The 19,402-nt window shown below is 40.5% G+C and overlaps 3 protein-coding genes across 6 annotated transcripts; all 3 read left to right on the plus strand.

The window, feature by feature from the left end:
- Nucleotides 1-1,126: 1,126 nt before the first annotated feature.
- On the plus strand, nucleotides 1,127-5,152 carry LOC126400002 (dual specificity protein phosphatase 13-like). Its single transcript, XM_050060399.1, has 3 exons — nucleotides 1,127-1,365; nucleotides 1,533-1,750; nucleotides 2,284-5,152. Exons 1-3 carry the CDS (start codon nucleotides 1,238-1,240, stop codon nucleotides 2,496-2,498), a joined length of 561 nt encoding a protein of 186 aa, XP_049916356.1. The 5' UTR covers nucleotides 1,127-1,237; the 3' UTR covers nucleotides 2,499-5,152.
- On the plus strand, nucleotides 1,231-10,403 carry LOC126400001 (dual specificity protein phosphatase 13-like). 4 transcript variants are annotated; one of them, XM_050060395.1, is made up of 5 exons: nucleotides 5,299-5,645; nucleotides 5,862-5,931; nucleotides 7,189-7,374; nucleotides 9,067-9,287; nucleotides 10,046-10,403. In XM_050060395.1, the coding sequence occupies exons 3-5, from the start codon at nucleotides 7,220-7,222 to the stop codon at nucleotides 10,270-10,272; spliced, it is 603 nt and encodes a 200-aa protein (XP_049916352.1). In that variant the 5' UTR covers nucleotides 5,299-5,645; nucleotides 5,862-5,931; nucleotides 7,189-7,219; the 3' UTR covers nucleotides 10,273-10,403. The 4 variants fall into 4 exon arrangements, with proteins under 4 accessions (XP_049916355.1, XP_049916352.1, XP_049916354.1 ...); XM_050060396.1 differs by lacking the exon at nucleotides 5,299-5,645 and adding an exon at nucleotides 5,705-5,757; XM_050060398.1 differs by lacking the exons at nucleotides 5,299-5,645; nucleotides 5,862-5,931 and adding an exon at nucleotides 1,231-1,365.
- A 2,142-nt stretch (nucleotides 10,404-12,545) lies between these two features.
- On the plus strand, nucleotides 12,546-16,900 carry LOC126399521 (dual specificity phosphatase 29-like). The gene is made up of 4 exons (XM_050059543.1): nucleotides 12,546-13,093; nucleotides 13,255-13,407; nucleotides 13,634-13,851; nucleotides 15,827-16,900. The coding sequence occupies exons 2-4, from the start codon at nucleotides 13,280-13,282 to the stop codon at nucleotides 16,039-16,041; spliced, it is 561 nt and encodes a 186-aa protein (XP_049915500.1). The 5' UTR covers nucleotides 12,546-13,093; nucleotides 13,255-13,279; the 3' UTR covers nucleotides 16,042-16,900.
- The last annotated feature ends 2,502 nt before the right edge of the window (nucleotides 16,901-19,402 follow it).

The following is a 19,402-nucleotide window of genomic DNA, read 5'->3' on the forward strand; positions in this document are numbered from 1 at the left end:
CTGATATATTATCCGAAGTCTAATCTTTATAAAAGTAATATTCATACTGGTTTAAATGAAATTTAATTGTATATCCTGATTTTTGCTGAGCAACAGTTTTGTTTGAAAATAATTAAAGGCCTGTCCTAAATATAGGCCTGTTGATTTGAGTGATTTAAGCTAATAATAGCCCGGGCTATTAATTGAAGTTTTACGGTATTTCATGTTTATCATTTTATGTAATCTTTTTCATCTTGTAACTCCCATGTCAACAAAGATTTGGAAGTTTCGGAATATTTCTAGTCTATACTCAATATTTCTAATAAAGGCTTTGATAACAGCAGACACACAGCTACACTTTGTCAGACCACACCTGCATCTGGATCTTACCAGAATCACACATTTACCAGCAGGTCTGGATTTTATTTTTGTACGTACATATCAGTTGGAATTTGGTCCCCCCACACACACACCACTGGAGATACATCAGTAAGCAGAAGCTGCACTTTAAATAATCAATCAATAACTGTCTGCAGGTTGGAATGACCCGGAGACATTTATTGACTGATATTGTTTACAACATCAGCACTGACTTTTCACAACACACCATCACACCCACATTTTACAAACACAACCATGACCCCGTATGAAGAGAGGTCATTACATTTCATGGAGGTTAATTATGTTTTTCTTCAATTTGAAACCTGGGATGGTTGAAAATTGACCTGCGACATAATAGGAGGGTTAAAAGAGACACTTGCAGCAGTGTGAGGGCTGTTTGATGTCATGTGCAGCCAGCGGCAAAGCTTAATTTTTTCAGCCAATTTGCTTTCACAAGATATTTATGTCAGAGCAGTAAACCAGCTGCATGAATCTGTTGCAGTATTTCGGTTCCATAAACGCCGCATTACCCCGGACTCTCTGTCATCCAGTATAAGCAATGCACTTAAACATTTTTGTCCATAATTGCATCCAATTATCACTGCTTTATGGGATGATTCATCTCTGTTTGAGGCTTATTAAATTAGAGTCCCACCGCGGTGTGAAAAGCAGAGCTCAGGCTGCTCTGTTTGTTGTTCTGCCCTCTGCACGAGTAAGACTACACGCTAGGTTAAGCACTAAATTGGGTAACTGTCCAGTGACAGCAGACAAACACCTGCTCGTACAGATCATCCTGCGCCGGAGTTGACGGGAACTGCTTTGATACAACAAACATTTGGACCGTAATCGATCCAAGACGTGGGGATTTGGACTTAAAATGTCAAACTTGAAAGGCAAAAGAAAAGAGTATCTAAGTGTGAAGGATCTGCAGAAGGTTTTGGACTCATGTAAGCTTCATCTCAGTCAAGTTGATGAGGTCTGGCCGAATATTTACATAGGAAATTTGTAAGTATACATTTTATTTCACACTTTGGCTCACAAGGATATGTGGAAACCTGTGTATTTTTTATATAGCTCTTGTTGATTGTGTTATTCTGGTGCAAAAACATTGTTCTGTGATGCTTAGCGTTCACATACATCTTGAACCTGTTTCTGTCTCTTTGTGTTGCTAGGGCAGTAGCCCAAAACAAGACTGCCTTGCAGAAATTAGGTATAACTCATGTATTAAACGCTGCTCACTCCAAGCAAGGCAGCATAGGGAACCAAAGCTTTTATGGCAACAGCTTTGTGTATTGTGGCATTCCAGCAGATGACTCGACACACTTTGATCTGGATGTTTACTTCCAGCCTGCAGCTGATTTCATTCATAAGGCTCTGAAGTCACCTGATGGTAAGACTCCTCAAGGCTTCTTTTTTTCACACGAATTGTCCTATTTCTGCACTGTGAGGTTTAATTGCTGCAAAAATGTGGTAGTTTTTTTGAAGTTCTGCACATCACACCTTTTATTTCACCCTATAAATCCTTAATAAACTCATAAATTCCCCCATCATGCTGTTTTCAATGTCACCTGTCACCACACTAACACAACTTGTAAAGGTATGTAAGTGTATTTTGAGCCAGCAGTAGTAATAAGGGTCTTACCTTGCAGAATTTAAGTCTATAATGTGACCATGGCTCCTTTCAAAGAAGCTATCAAGCAGAGGACGAGTTGGAATTAAAGAGACAGTCGGGCCCAGCCTGCAAAGGGACCTTAAATGAACAAAGGCGATGAATTGTAGGCACTATTTTTAGCTCACAGCGGGAGAAAAGAAAGGCCACAGCATGAGACGGGCAGTCATGTATGATATTAATAAGACTGAGGCCTCTCACTAATCCTTCCTTCACACCCCCTCCTCTCTGCCTTCATCTTGTCTGTTCTTCAGGGAAAGTTCTGGTGCACTGCATCATGGGAATGAGCCGGTCATCGACCTTGGTGTTAGCGTACCTCATGATCTACCATCACCTCCCGCTCAAACAGGCTCTGCAGAAACTGATCCAGAAGAGAGCAATCTACCCCAACAGGAATTTTCTGGCTTTGCTGTTGGATCTGGATCTCCAGCTGATGAGAAAGAAGAAAAAAACATGTCAGATCTTGTAGTCAAGGGAAGATGACATTTTTCAGCCTACATTTGTCTGTAGGGACGGTGGTGCTGGTCAGTTTGTTGGTCCAGACTCTAATATTTCTAATGGACTGTCATGCAATTTGGTGCAGTTAATGACTGAATTTCTGTCAAACTCAGCTGTACTTTGACATTAGCTAATATGTTGGCGTGTTAAACATCAAAGGTCTAGTGTGTAGGATTTATTGCCATCTAGTGGTGAGGTTGTAGATTGCAACTGACTGAAACTTCTGTGCCAAGCATGCAGGAGAACTACAGTGGCTGACGCAAAAACACAAAAGGCCCTCTGTAGAGCCAGTGCATGGTTTGTCCGTCCTGGGCTACTGTAGAAACAACATGGCGGACCTCATGAAAAAGGACTCGCTCTGTTTGTAGATATAAAGCTGATTCTAAGGTGACAAAAACATGACAGTTCTTAGTTCCAGGTGATTATACACTAATAAAAACATAATTATTAATATAATCTGCCACACTGGGCCTTTAAGAAAAAAACAATAGTAAAGTTGCTCATTTAACATTTATCTCACTCAGCCCTCAATTTTTTATTAGCATGCTAAAAGCTGACATGTTAATTTAGCCAATACAGTGGTTCCCAGCTGTTGGGTCGCGGTCCAAAAATGGGTCGTGGGTCCACTCTGAATGGACAGCTATCTGACAGAGACAGCAAACTAGCTTGACAACATAGCTAAACGCAACTATGATGCTGAATATATTAAACTGTGGGGACCACAAACTAATGTCTAACGCTGGACCAGTTGGGAACCACTGGCCTAATAATATATTTACATGCTAAAAGTTAACAGAAGGAGGGGACTTCTAGCTAACCAGCTAACATTATGAGGCAGCATAATTATACTAGCTGGCGTGTTATCGTAATGTAAAAAACTGACAATTTTGCAGAACAGGACAGATGACAGACGCCAGATAGTGCGAGCTAGCGAAGGGGGGGTATTGGGACAGGCCCTAAATCTGCACACTCATAACTATTAACTATTTTCATTTAGCTTATTATCACTGTTTTAGCCCATATTACCTTTTTGAGGCTATTGTTAATATTAGCATGTTACACCAACATGTTAAAGATGTTAACATACTAAACATTAGATGCTAAACTTTTGCAAATTCACATGCTAATGTTGGCATCCAGCATTCACAATACCAATAGCATGCTAACAGGTATGAATGTTCCACTGACATTTAGCATGTTAATATGTTAGCATGTCAACCTTTAAAATGCTAATAAGAACTTAGGGCAGAGCAGCTACAATGACTGTTTGTGTGCAACTTTCTCATTTGCCTTTGTATCTTAACATCTTCCATGCTAACATGATATAGCTTATTGTTAACAGCACATTAACATCATGGTTATCATCCAGTAGGCTCATTGTTAACGTGCAATGGAGTAGGATGGAAGTTAGCATGCTAACACAAATTAGCATTCAGCTCAGTGTACAGCTGAGCCTAAGTGCAGTAAAGGTTTACAGATGGCATGTCTAACTCATAGACTGTACGGTCAAACTGGAAGAAAACTGTGCCAAATCTGACAATGCAGAGATGTGGCGATAAAAACATACAGTAGCTACAACATGGCCTTACCTCTGGCGCCACCCTCAGACCAAGCTATATCTTGTCTTTCTAGTGGTAAAGATCTCACACAGAATTAGAGAGTTGTCTTTAAGTAAGAATCCAGTTTTGTTGTCTGGTTTTTAATAAGCTGCATAACCTTCTTGTGGACCTGCCACCATGACTAGGCTACAGACTTTTATGTATTTTTCTATGTTTTTGGAGGTAGCGATATTAAAAACAAACTGTATGTATACTAGGACACAATCGAAAACAAGATGGTTCATTTCAAGGGGTTTATCTTAATGAATAAACTTGTACAGCAACAACAAAGAACTTCTTAACAAAAGACAGTTTGGAGACTTAATGCAATGCAAAGTGAAAACAGAGACTGAACAATGAATGCTAATGATAAGGAGATTTTAAAGCTACAGTATTTATGTCTTTCCGTTACCTCTCATTCTTGTCAGATGTCTTTTTCTTCAGCACCTCACTTTGTATTACAGCAAAATGGACCAAATGTCTTTTCTTTTTTTTTTGTAAACTCTGTAGATGACTCAGAAAAGATACTTGTTTCTGCAATTCAATGGCCAAACTCAAAATGGGAATCAATCTCATCCGTCTCTTTAACAAGACAAAACCCATCAGTGTTCTCAGTGTGAAATTCCTTTGGTGTATTCGTCAAGCTAGTTGAGATGATCGTCGCTGTAGATCAAAAGGTTTCAGATCTTTTGATTGTCTATGAAATCATCTGTAAAAACATTAGGAGCGTCAGACACAAAAAGACACACACGTCTATTGTAGAGTAGTCTGACAGCAATGATTTTAGGATGGTTCATCAGTTGATTGCATACTTAATAAATAGTCAGTGTAACTTATATGTTTACATGTGACAAATGAAAATTGACTGGGTTGACGGACCTTTTAGAAATCATTATCTCCCAACATGTGATACACAGTTGGGGATTTCTTTTATGAATATTTTATTTGGGTGCAAGAAACAGAATACAAGGGTGTTTTGCAAAGAATGAACTTTGCATGATAAAAATAAATGCTTGTATTGTTTGTACATGTCTTCATCTTTCTTGAATAATTCTTCTTGACGTACTATTTTTATGCTTTAGGCAAGATTTTATATCTCTATACTGCAGTTTAAAGTGTGAACCTTTAATCAGTGTTTATGCTTTCATTCTCATGTAAAGTAAAAGAGATCAGAAGCTCCTGACTTGACCAAACATCCAGGTGTTGATTTAACACACATTTAACTGTGGAGCCGAATCTCAGTAGAGACTGTGTGAGATTTAAGCTCAGCAGCACTGATCTAATTCTCTTGCTATTGAAAAAGCCGTGTCCTATCCCCCCTCCTGTGCTGCCTGGTAGCTCGGGTAACCTTAAAGGAATGCAGAAGATGATGCCAGAATTATTTTGGGCTGAGATTCAGATGTTAAAATAGCAAAAAAGGTTGCAGGGTAGATTACCAAGGAGAACTCAGACAGTTGTGCTGTCGACCTACATGTAGCTCTTGTACAGAGAGACCTTGAAAAGCAACGTTTCCAGCCAAGGCAAGTGTCTGCTAACAATATGTTGTTACGAATTCGTTGCAGATATTTGTTGGGAAATGTTTATTAGACTTTAGTGTGTGGATTTATGGTACTGTATACCTTTGTTTGCAAGGTAAATATGTTTGTAAAGCACTTTAATAAACAAGGATGTACTGTGATGCATTGCCTGATGGATGACCACACTTTCTGCTTTTATTAATTTGCTCACAAATCCAGACGAACCATATCCGAAAGGCTAAAGAGGGAAGTGTAATTCATAAAACCACCAAGAAGAGGCCCGGAGGAGGTAAAAAAAAAGAAAGAGAAAAAAAAGCAGTTTTTATTTGCCCTCCATGTTAACCGTGGGCACTTTCCCATACATAGCATCTTTAATTACACAGAAGTAGAGCAGGAAGGACAGGTTAGCCTAAGGGGGGAGGCTATGAAAGCAGCGCTGCAGCTCAACATGTGCACCAGGGAAATCAGTTCTCTGCCCTGACTGTGGGAGGGAGGGAAGGGTTGTACTTATAGATCAATGAGGAGAAAGAAGAGCCTCAGGTACTCCGGGCACATGTTGTACTTCTGCAAAGACACACTTTACTCTATGCATGGAGCATATGCTGGGTCAGATGCAGCTTTTCTTGCATACACATGCAACCATGCAGAGATGGATAAAGCCATCATGATGTTTGAGTGCACCTCCATATGCCACGGCAGCTTAACAAAAGGTCACTGAAACAGATTTGGTCTCAACGACTCTTCCCTGTGGACGCGACAATACGTCTCCAAACCCTGAGTGCCACATTATGTCTCCGCGCACCAGCAGAATGCAAATAAGAAGCTGAGCCGCTGCCATGGGTTTCTTTACTATAACAATGCATACACATCGTTTGTACGTCCTCAGCCTGGAGCAGAATCACATAGCTGCCTAAATGGATGCTAATGTATACAGTATGCACAGTATAAGTCTCTCACAAGCCCAGTGTGTAAATTGTAAATGCACAGGTTGGACTTGCCTGCAGGAAATGAAAAGCTGATGTTTATAGGCCTTGAATACCAATTTTCTGTATCTCTGGAGATAAATAAACCTAAGTGCTGCTGAACTGTAGATAAAATAATGAGAGCATCATAAGGTCATCTTACAATTATGTGTTCTTGTGGTCCTTTGCTGCTGTGGAGTGCATTTATTGGCGCAATTATAGTCTATATTTAAAGGCAATAGCCAGGCCTCTTTACCTGATGTCCTAATTAACGATCCTCACTGTAATCCCACATTGTATTTCTCTTTCAGTGCTACCTCTCTTTAGTTGATAAAGCCTATTAAAAGTCATGAGTAGAATTATTAAGCATTCAAAGGGGCATCAGATGGTGTCTGAAACTGTTTCTGTGTTTCCTTTCTTAAACTGTTAATGAGTGAAGCAAAGAAAAAAGCATCTCCAAAGCCTTTGACGACTTCTCAGCTTCTCATGTGGTCAAAATTTCATATCAATGAGCAGTTTTGTCAGTTTCAACAATGATGTTTAAACTCACAGTTGATATCATGTGTGGTACTTCTTCACAATAGGTTGTAAAAGTAGAGACTGCTGCATCCAGACATGCCCAGAGGCTTCAGCTGCTTGGGGAGCCCTGAGGGGGCAGACGGCAGGTATGAGACCCCCCCGGCTTCAGAGCTCCAGAGGCTGATGTGGACAAAGAGTGGGAGCAGCAACCGTCTGGATGAGGTTCAGCCCAGGATCTATATTGGAGACATGTGAGACCAAGCATGCTGTTAAAGGATACACAAATTGTCACCAAAGGTTGAGAAAACAATTAACAATAATGCATTAATGGTAAAAGTCAGCCCAGTCCCTGAATAAAATGTTGGTATTGTACATTTCTGCAAAGCACAGATATGTTAAAGTGACATAGTTGTAATTACATGTGACATCAGGAGGGAGAAGGTGATGGTGGATGGGGTGACACCAGGCAAGATGGCTGCCAAGCCAGACCATTTTTCAATGACAGCAGGATATTTCCAGTCCTGTTTGTGGTGACAAAACCGGGTAATTTTTAACGACATGTTGGGACATTCCCGCTGTGTTGTGGTAACAAAACTGGATATTTTTTTGACAATATGTCTGGACATTTCCAGCCATGTTTGTAATGACAAAACTAGATATTTTTTAAGTACACTTCGGGACATTTCTGACTGTGTTGTGGTGACAAAACAGTTGGGACATTTCCGGCCACGCTTGTGATGCCATAACATGTCTGGACATATTCAGCGATGTTTGGGACACAAGACCAGATATTTTCAACAACACATCATGACATTTCCAACCGTGTTGTGGTGACAAAACAGGGTATTTTTTCAACAACACATTGGAACATTTCCAATCACATTGTGGCAACAAAACCGGGTATATTTTGATGTCAGGTCTGGACATTTGCAGCCGTGTTTGTGGCGAAAAAACATGTGTTTTTCAACAACACATCAGGAAATTCCCAACTGTGTTGTAGTGACGAATCAGGGTATTTTGTAACAACACATCGATATATTTCCAGCCGTGTTTGAGGCAACAAAAACAGGTGTTTTTTTAATGACATGTCAGGACATTTCCAGCCGTTGGTGGCAAAAACAGGTATTTTTTGACAACATGTCTGGACATGTCTTGCCATGTTTGTGGCGACCAAACCGGGTATTTTTTTAACAACATATCAGGACATTTCCAGCTGTGTTTGAGGCGACAAAAAAAGGTATTTTTTAATGACATACTGGGACATTTCTGGCCGTTGGTGGCAAAACCAGGTATTTTTTAACAACACATTGTGTTGACATTTCCAGCCGTGTTTGAGGCGACAAAAACAGGTATTTTTTAATGACATACTGGGACATTTCTGGCTGTATTTGTGGAGACAAAAGTAATAGTAATATTGAAAACTGAGTAAGGAAACATAAAGTAAAGATAGATACAAATATAACATATTTGTAGTTTGCAAAAACATACTATGTCAACATTTATTATGGCGTTGGTGACATTAAGCTACACGCTAAACCTTAAGACTTTAACTTTACACAAATTAGTCATGGATGTAGCATTAGCACGTGAACATGCTATCAAGCTAACGTGCTAAATGTTTGCAAAAGGTACAGAGCAGGTGCACTCACACAGAAGATAGTTAATGTTTTATTAGTTATATCTGTCTCTGGGATTCTTGTCACCACCCTAATATGATGGAGGTGAATTGAAATTTGTTTGCGGTGTTTAACAAAAGAAAAACTGCTAAAAAGAAAAATTTAACTCGTCTGTTGTTTTATGTTTTATTAATTATGAATATGACAACTTGTTAATAATTAGTATAAGTATTTCTTATTGCACAATGGTCATATGTTTGATCATTAAAAGAATGAATTCTTCTTTCACTTCTCTGCACTGACATGATTGTTCTTGTTTCAATTTAGGTATGCAGCCAAAGACAAGAGGACACTCCAGGTTCACCGCATCACCCATGTGCTCAACGCTGCTGATGGGAAGTACAGCGTGAGCACGGGCCCCAGCTTCTACAGAGACACCAAAATCACTTATCATGGAGTGGAAGCTTTTGACATGCCATCCTTTGACTTGAGTCCCTTCTTTTACCCAGCGGCCAATTTTATCAAGAATGCTTTGAGCTCGCCCACAGGTGAGGAGCTCTCACTGGGCTCAAGGTATTTCTCATCATTTTTACACATTAAATTGAGGGAGACTTTTTTTTTCCTGCAAGCCAAAGTACAGAAACATTTGTCAGTCAATTCCCATTACAGCAGCCCCCAGTTGTATTAGTCATTAAAATGCAAATCAAACACTAAACATAATATCAAGCTAATATCTTTCCCCCACGGTAATCTTCTCATAAGCTCAGACCTTGGCCAGGAAAATTGGTTTTAAATGGATTGCCCTGGTAATTTGTAAGCAACACTTTTATTGGACATGGAAATTACACAATTATGTTTGTGGCCTGTGCCTGCCTGGCCTGTTATGCAAAGTGAAGTCGGTATCTGACATGACAGTAATAAGATGAGGCCTCCTCATTCACATGCTGGCTGATCGGGGGCTCCAGTGTGTGGCGGGGCCTACAGTAATCCCCAGCAGAAATACACAGACGCCAAGACAGTTCAATTACGTGCTCCTATGCGCCCTAATCCTCGGGCCCGATAAGCAACCAGGGATTACCGCGTGTAGAAACATTTGTTGCAATATTGTTGAAAACTTTTAGTCAGGAGTTAGAAGGACTCCTCTCTGTGATGTGCATGGTTTTTAATCCACAGAGGAGTAACAAATTAGACAGTTAGAATAAAGTTCACCACAATAATCCAGTCATTGCATGCTTGTAAATGTAGACGTTGAGCTGGTAGGGGATTGCTAAGCTCTGGGTGGATGTTGAGTTTTTGTTTCTTGCAGGTAAAGTGTTTGTCCACTGCGCGATGGGAATCAGCCGCTCGTCCACCTTGGTTCTGGCCTACCTGATGATCCACGAGAACATGACACTGGTGGATGCCATCAAAGCTGTCAGCGCCAACAGGAACATCTCACCTAACAGCGGTTTCCTGGAGCAGCTACGAGCGCTGGACCAAAAGCTGTACTGCCAGGGATCATCGAGGAGCTGGAGTACCAATGGGCGGACATGAGATAAAATCCATTGCTGAGCTTGAGTTTGAAGTTGAGTAGATATTACAATGAATGTCAAACAATGTTCTAATTGTAGTTTCTCTGTAAGACAAATTCCATTTATTTGTGATAGAATTAAAGTGATTTATATTACATTCAAGGCTTTTTATTGTAAGGAACAAATACTAACAAAACCAATGATGACTCTATCCAAAAAAGAGTACTGTCTTTGTAGACATAGCTCCATTATTTTTGAAAAACTAATAACAACAAATAAGAGCACAGTGAAGTTGCACTGGGTGACATATTACGTCTTTGCAATAAACACAACAGGTATAAAGAAAGAGCAGCTACTGAATGGACTTTACAGTGAAATAGTTTTGGCTGAGATGGTGGCCAGGAGCTAACGGTGCTAATTCAATGCACAGTGCTAACAATGGCAACAGTGCTGAAAGAGCTAACATTGTTAACCTAAGGGGAGCCAGAGGCAGGGCTATGCTTCCATTCCAACACCTTCCTGATATCAGCGTTAAGTGGTGGCGATTAGCTAGCAGGTGGGATGCACACGCAGGGACTCATATGCACTAAAAGGCCCTGACACACCAAGCTGATGGTTGGCTGTCAGTCAATGCTGGGCTGTCCGTGAGTATCTGTTGCACTTGTCTAATGTCTAATGATAGGCAGACAGTGCATGAGAAGAGAAATCGAAGTGAGGAAAGTAAACAAACAGCTAAAATCAAGACGACGTGAGATCAAAGCAAACTTGTTACATAAGATAAAATTATTTTTCTTTAGCCATAGAGCTCTTTAACAGAAACAGTGTGTAATTTTTTGCGTTATTCTTCAACAGCACACAATAAATATCCTTTGTCCTGTCAACATTGGGTTTTGCTAACTGGTGTGCTAACTGGCTAACTAGTGCCTTGAATCTGTCCTGTCATGCAGGTGCAAAACATAAGTTGGCCATCGGCTGTAGTCTTTGCAGTCTGTTCAATTTTAATTTATTGGCTGATGCAGTCGGCTTTTTTTGCCACTAGTTCTTTGATGTCAGTTTTAACATGCACGCGTGGCCTACAATGCTACTAAAACAGACCACAAAGAAGCTTGGATCACAACACACAGAGGGAAGGTAACTTTATTCCCTGATCAGGACACCATGCTATATTACTGCTCTGAATGTCACATCTACAACCTTTAAGTCCCTGTGAAAGAGAAGCCATTTAAAGAATAGTTCAACATTTTTGGAAATACGGTCATTAGCTTTCTTACGGAGATGAGAAGACTGATACCACTTTTTTTCTGTATGCTAGATATTACTATACTACTATATTCTCTCTCTCGCCAGAGTCCTCTACTCTGTCAGATCGGCAAATAGAAAAAGAGCCTCCTGGTTGAACAGCGCTTTCCTGTATTTAGGCAAGTTTCCCTGAATCAGAGGATATCACAGTTCTGATATCCTGTTGGAAACCGATGTGGCACGGATGTCATTCGGTTTAATTCCAATGCCTGTCCAATGGTTAGCAGGATGCTAGTTCAGCTGGTGCTCATATCCTGTCCATCTTTTCCCCAATGTTTACTAATGTTTACATATTAAAACCTCGACTTGGCTAACTAGCAGCTAGCTAAGTGGCAGACGGAGAGTTTACAGATTTGTGAGTTGATTGCCTCATCTAGATGAGTGACTCGCACCCACAAGCCAATCACAAAAAGCATCTCCAAAACATGCAAAATAGACATAAGAGTCTAAATTTAGTACAAATTTAGCGAAGCAGACAAAGAGGCAAGAGGCAAGCATCCATGTCTACGCCAGTAAGTGATCTGAGTCTGAGACTCTTTCTGATTCTTTCACTGTGAGGTGATTGGTTTACTTAGTGTACCACACAGTGAACGTGAGCCGTGACTGAACCTCTCACCCTCTCCTTCCCTCTCATGTCTTGATATCTTGAAGTGGGAGGTAGTACCAAATATTTTGTTTAATAATTAGGTGTCGTAAAAATCTGTGTTGTTCATAACACAGCAGGACGTAAGCTTTCAGTTTGCAAACGTTATCTTTATCCAACTGAATTCTACATTCTCAGCTCACTAGTTAGCGAGCTGAACTGAATGTTCAGCCGTGTTTCAGTTGCATGAGTGGGAGTCGGAGCTGCGTTAAAGCACTGATGAACAAATCTTTTAAACAAATCTATTTAATGAACAGGTGCCAGTGATTCAGTACAATGAAAAGAACTCAATTGAATTCAATACAGCTTTATTGTCATTTCACCATACATTCATTGTGCAGGGCAGAATGAGAGAGCTTTTCTCAGAGAACTCAGGTGGAAAATACAGAATAAATATCATCACAACAGAACAATAGCACTGAAAACAAACGTGGAACACTAAAAAAAACCCTCAGCAATAAAACTAGTATGAAAACAGACAATAGCAGTAAAAACAAACACTGAAACAATGACAGTCCCTAAAAACAAATAAAACTGTTAAAAATGCCCAGTACAGGTATAAGATAAAAAGTGACAATGAATTAAGGCATTGAATTAATAGTCCAGCACAGAAATGGGGATAAAAGTGCAAATAAAACTGTGTTGTTCATCACTACAGCTTCCTTAGCATGCTTTCCATCACTAACACTATTACAACTGTAATCACTGCTGTGGTTCTGTAGTTAAAGTTGTCACAACACAAGCAGCCTGGCTTCTGTCACAGTCATCTGAGGAATAAATAGTCCACATTGCTCCTGCCCAGACTCTGGCATCTTCAGCTGTCTCGTTCCAGCGGGGCTCAGCCTCTAAACAACACTGATACTCAGCTCAGATGGCAAACAGAGCGAGCTGTACGAATAAGGTTAGAGTTTACCCTGCTTCCTTTCCAAATGCCAACAGGAAGAAGAAAAACTAGCAGCAGTAACTTCTCAAATCTTCCATCCAGGAACATCAAGTCTTTGGGAAAAGTATCAAACTGTTATCTAAGTGTTGAGCTGAATATATTTTGTGATAATTATACAGCGACACTGGAGTGAAAGATGCAGACATGAGCCCAGAGGAGGAGCCAGAGTATCAGACACCGCCCACCTGCGATCTGCTCAGCCTTCTGCTGAAGAACAGACGCCCCACTGGAGCTGTCAACGAGGTTTGGCCCAACCTCTACATCGGAGACGCGTAAGTGACATTCTCACTTCGGGACCCCGCTGCAATATGGTGATCTGATTGTGAAACTGTTGCTGCAAACAAGTCCTGTATTTGGCCAGCTCATGGGACAAATATAAAATCTGTACATTTGAGTCACCAGTGATGCATTTGCAAACATACGCTCGCAGAGCTGGCCACAGGCGAGAGAAACCGCTAAAGGCTTCACTTGTTGTATCATCTCTTGTGTCGTTCACAGGGCTACAGCTCAGCATAAAACCCTGTTAGTGGATCTGGGAATAACTCATGTGGTGAATGCTGCAGATGGCCCCCAGCACATTGACACTGGGCCACATTTCTACAAAGACACCAACATACAGTATCATGGAGTAGAGGCACCAGACTGTAAAGACTTTGACTTGAGCCCATTCTTCACTGAGACGGCTGATTTCATTCATGGTGCTCTGAGTCAGAAAGGTACCGTTTGAGCCCATTAGATCCAGAGAAAACAAAAGACACATTGGTATAGGGTGTAATAATACTGTATATAATAGCACAAAATACTGTGGTATAAAAATGTGACAAGATGCATCGTCAGGCTGAAAATCTGATTATAATTTTAACTAAATCTGAAAAATTATGACCCAAAAAGGCAGATATTGTTTTTATATATTAAAGGGATGTTTCGGATTTTTTGTGTGGGACAGTGGGACTGTGTGAGGTACTGATCCATGGTCAGTGTGTTACCAACAGTAGATAGCAGTTGGTACCCCCAGTTTGGAGAAGCAGGCAGGAGTACTGCCCCAGAAGCTAAGCTATGTACCGCTGTGGACGAGGGCAGCAACAAAATGGATTTTAGCCACCCACAAAAAGGCCCACCTAAAACAATCAATATCAGTTTAAGTGGACACTATATTGAGGAAATTTTCACCTTGCTGGCAGGCAGCCCTTTCCTATATTTCTCAACCTCACAACTTCCATATTCCTACTCAAAAGTGCAGCTTTGCCGGGCACTGTATTACGCTGCAGGTCAGCTGTTGTTTGTGATCAGACTGAAATGAAACTTCACTTTTGTAAAGATTTCTAAGATGGTGCATGCAAAAATGGTGCCATATGTATATTTAAACTGGCTGAATAAATCAGTTGAAAGACTGAACCTTGTTTAAAAAAAGTAGTGGAAGCTCTCTGTGAGGCCCGTCTCCCCTTAGAGGCGCAAAACGGTTTAGTCCGCCCCTGCACTAGGATTCATCTCTAAACTCAGCTACAGCCAAGTGAGTGACTGCTTATGCTGCTTATTTCTTTCCCCAAGAAACAAAAAAAATCAGGGTTCTAAAAAAGAAAAGAAAGAAAGACAGGAAAGGGAAATAAAGCAAACTGATTGTAAAACCAGTGCCATATAAGCAAGAGAGACACTTGCTAAAGAGCACTGCTGTACCCAACAATCAGAAAAAATTACACCTACCTTCAAATAAATGTAACAATTTACCAAACAGGCAAAGTGTGAAGTGCTGGGATTCTCTGATTCAGAATGATCCTGATGTTTTGTTTTAACAAAGTCCCACTAATGGCAGCAGCAGCTCTCTGGGTCTGTGAGCATGCATTTACAGTTCACAGTTAGCTTCTACTCTCTCTGGGCCTCCAGTTTCTACAGAGAATATTCTAAATATAGCGTACACTTAAACTGATATTAATTTCTTTTTAGGTAGTCCATTTTCAGGTGGCTAAAATATGTTTGCTGCAAACCCCCATCCACAGCTGTGTATTGCTGAGCTTCTGTGGTGGTGGTACTCCTGCCTGCTTCTCCAAACTGGAGGCGTGCCGACTGCCATCTACTGCAGGTGATACACTGATCATGTATCAGTACCTCATTCTACCCCACTTCAAAAAGCTATCCCTTTAAATGCCAGAGGGAGTATATAGATATCAATAATAAAACTCAACTGCTGCTGGACAACGTGTACATGAAAGATCTCCTTCTCCAAAAAAGTCTAAAATAAGTTTGTGTTGCAGGGTTTAAAAGGGAGTTTGTGGCCAACTGAGGTGATTGGCAACTCCAGAAACTCAAACTTTGTTTTCATCCAGACATTTTTTATTACTTTAATTTATTTTATGTCAATAAAGATCTGCTTTTTCATCTAAGAAAATCTAGTTTTTACATTTAGCACCAAAATCCATGAAAAAAATCAATTTTAAAAAAGTTATGAATGGAGAAACCTGACGCTTGAGTTTTGCAACATCAGATTTTTCTCTTTTTTATGCCTGTACAGTCTTCATCCCAACTTTGTTATATTGAAAATATTAAACCACTGTCGTGTTACACTCTGACATGAGGAATGAAATATAAAAACAAAAGTAAAATGTCCTTTCCAATTAGTTACATTCTGATTATCTAGCAATTTAGCTGCAGTAAGCATCCTGACATTTTAAATGACTCTGTTTCTTGTCTGTTTAGGTAAAGTGCTCGTCCACTGTGCACGAGGAATCAGCCGCTCAGCGACTTTAGCACTGGCCTTCCTCATGATCAAAGAAAGACTTACCCTGGTTGAGGCTGTGGAGGCCATTCGCAGACACAGAAACATTCTTCCAAATGTTGGATTTCTGAATCAGCTCTGTCGGTTGGACTCTTCCTTGGCCCTGCAGAGGAAACAACACAACATCAAGGAGTGAAGAAATAGAGCACTGTGGAGAGAATTTGGAAGGTCACTGCAGTACAGTGCAGTTTAAGCGCAGATTCACTTGAAAGGTCTCACACTGTATCACCTCCTAAAAATATTGTAACTGACAAGTACATGCAGGCATGACTCAAGCAAGTTACAAGAGCCTGCTGAAGAGAAGAGCGCCGTCGACTCAAAACTTGAGATTCACAAAAGAAAAATGAGGAGTACCAGGACTGGTGATTATTTTCATGGCTGTCCTTGAAACAAATTCATCTCAGATTGAAACAGCTTTGAAGAGGAAATGTTCAAATGCGGTGGTATTTTCAACATTCAGAGCTTCATTTGATTTGAAATTTGCTTTTGAAGACCTTTATATTTTACTGTAAAACACCTTGAGTTTACCTGTATATGAAATGTGCTGTACAAATAATATTGACTTGAGACTTTACATGGACTTGTCTCAGATTACTAGTTTGACTTCTCTCAGATGACTTGAACTAGTCTTGAACCACATGTTGGTGAAGATTCTCAGCCATCCAGGTCATGGTATTCTTAAGTGCTATATCGTAGGCAACTGGACTTGCTTGAGTGTCTTAAAGACATTTCACCTCATCCAAGAGGCTTCTTCAGTTCTAACGGACTGGTGCGGAGTTGCAGGCTTTGTACTCTGTGTGGGTGTGAACCCTTACAGAGTCGTTGAGGTCACATGTGAGTCGTTGGTCCACCCGGCCATCACCTGTGTTGTTAGGGTTAGATGGGTCCAGGTGTGACTTGGACTCATCTCAAATGACATGTGAGTTGACCTGGACTAAAGTCAATTTACTTCTGACTTCATCTCTATAAACAGATATTTGCATGTGAATGCAGAAACTAAAGGCAACGGGACAAGAATCTGGTATCAGAAGTGCTCTGGTTTCCGTTAGTAGTCCGAATAGTACTGACTGACATGTTTGAGTGGCAGGTAAACAGTCTATGTGGAGAGCAAATGAACTGGAACTCACTGGCTGAAACTTAATCTCAGAACCCATCAGCTACCGTTTGATAGAGATTTAGATTTTTCTTACTAGTTGTGACCAGAAGCCCAGGAAAGCTGCTAAGCCGTGTAGCAGTTTTTCCCAGTGGCCATTTGAGGTATTGCAGCAAAAAATCCCCTGTGGCCCAGAAAGCATTTTTTAATCTAGCAGTAGGATTTTGATACATAGTTTAAATGCAAAAATCGAGTCTTTGTTGAATCCAAAACCGCTCTAATACTAGATACAGAAAGTTCAAATTCAAAAGCTTTATCTGCTTTGAGACTTACCAAAATAGCAGTAGATTTTGTCATTTGTATCGAGTTGAAAATTTGTCCTTCTATTGGTGTCTTGTGTTTGGTGTCCTACAATAAAACCAGTTAGCAGGTGTCTTGCTTGCATGATGGGCAGCAGGTGTGAGCAGGAGAGGAGGCGGGAACAAGCAGAGGGAGTAGACCTGCCAGCCACACCCTGCAGACACACAGATGCACTCACAGACAGATGGAGGGACAGACAGGATACACAGGGGAAGAGCAACATGATAAAACAAGAGTAAAAAGGATGGAGGAGAAATGCTTATCTCAACTGTCACAGATCGCTGTATCTCTGCTGGTGTGATGTCACTGCAAGATGATCACTAGTGAGCTTTCATTAGTTTATCTGAATTCATATGCAGATATCTGTTCAAGTTGCTAATTGGGCGTTAGACAATGAAAAGCGCACGAAGGAGGAAGTCTTATCTGGGTAACTACTGGCTGCACCCGCAAACCCCAAAATATTGGCCATTCCCCCCAAAGGCTATATTGATAGCTGAGGGGTTCTGAGATTTTCTGTGACCAAGCGGCAACCTCCAAGGCTGAAAAATGAAGCCAACGCTAAGGTGCCAAAAACTGCAGTACCTCTAATGGCCACTTGGAGCTGACTCCAAAAGACCCCCATGTTAAAATACTTTGGAGCAAAAGCAAACATGTTTACAGCCTGATAATAATAGCAGCGATGTAAGAAAATATGCACACACTTGAGTATCACGATATAATTGGTGATAATGTATTCTCAAAAAACATGGCAGAGGCAGTGCCTCATTTTTGTTTTGTCTTTAAACCAAGCAGCAGCCTCTGGGGCTGAAAAGTGAAGCCAATGCTAAAGTGCCAAAAACTGCAGTTCCTCTAATGGCCACTTGAGGCTGGCTCCAGAAGTGACTCAATCCCCAAAGACACCAATGTTAATGTGCCCAACTTTACAACATAACCATGTTTACAGCCTGGTACAAAAAACAGTTGTGGTTGATGTTGGTAATTTCCCCATTTATGACAACTGTACAGGATTTGAATTTTTGTGTAACCCACCTATTCAAATGTTATTAAGGCTTAAAAGGGCAGGGTGGGCTGCTTCCAGTGAGAGATGGGTTCTATTTGTTGACAGTTCACTAGCTATAGCTATCACTATCACTATTTCAGTTCATGAAAGTTAATTGTAATGTTTTTCAGTTGCCTAAAACAGTTGTGCTCAACATTTGGTTGTACTGAAACACCCTTGAAGGAGTCAGATGTTCAGTTTTTCTGGTAAGTGGATTTTCTTTTAATGGCTTTAAGCCTGTTTTTGATAGCAAATATTAGCATTAGCATTGTCACTGTTAACCACAGACTGTAAATACACCGTGCTAACCAAGCTAACAGCTAGTGTTAAGGTTAGCTCCACCGTCTTGTCCAAATATGGTCACTTTTGGCTACAAAAAAAATCAGACTTGAGATTTCAAAATGGGAGCCCACAAACAAATGGGTGACGTCATTGTGGCTATGTCTATTATCTTATACAGTCTATGCTTGTGTCTTGACTTGGACTTGTCTCCAAAGACTTCACATGAAAAAATGATAAAGCCAAATCTGCTGTGGACTGGTTCTCATATTGTACAGACAGATTTGAAACCACTGTCTGTTTGCAATGTCAGGAAAAATGCATCAAATAAATGTGTAGAGCATGCATTTGAAAACAGTCAGCAGAAATGTAAAGTATACATGAGTTGTAGTTAAGGGGCTGAAACATACAGAAACGCAGCTGTGGTCACACATAGCACAGTCAGTATCACAGAGGCCATTAAAACAAATGTAGCACAACTGCCAAAACCCCCTGCTGTTCTTGAACAACACAAAGACAGTGTACTCCTATAAATAAACAATGCTCCACTTATATATTCACATTTCTCAAAATACTGCGTCTTAACTGCTGCAATCCAGCGTCGTACAGTTAAAACTGTGATGTCTAAAGAGGCTTGATACAAGATGATAAAAATATGCCAGCATGGTTCTGAGTGTGTATACAGATTCAGGTCAGACTTTGAAAAGAGATGAAACGCTGAAGCCA

The sequence above is a fragment of the Epinephelus moara genome, chromosome 13 (genome assembly GCF_006386435.1).
Source record: "Epinephelus moara isolate mb chromosome 13, YSFRI_EMoa_1.0, whole genome shotgun sequence".
NCBI lineage: Eukaryota > Metazoa > Chordata > Actinopteri > Perciformes > Serranidae > Epinephelus > Epinephelus moara.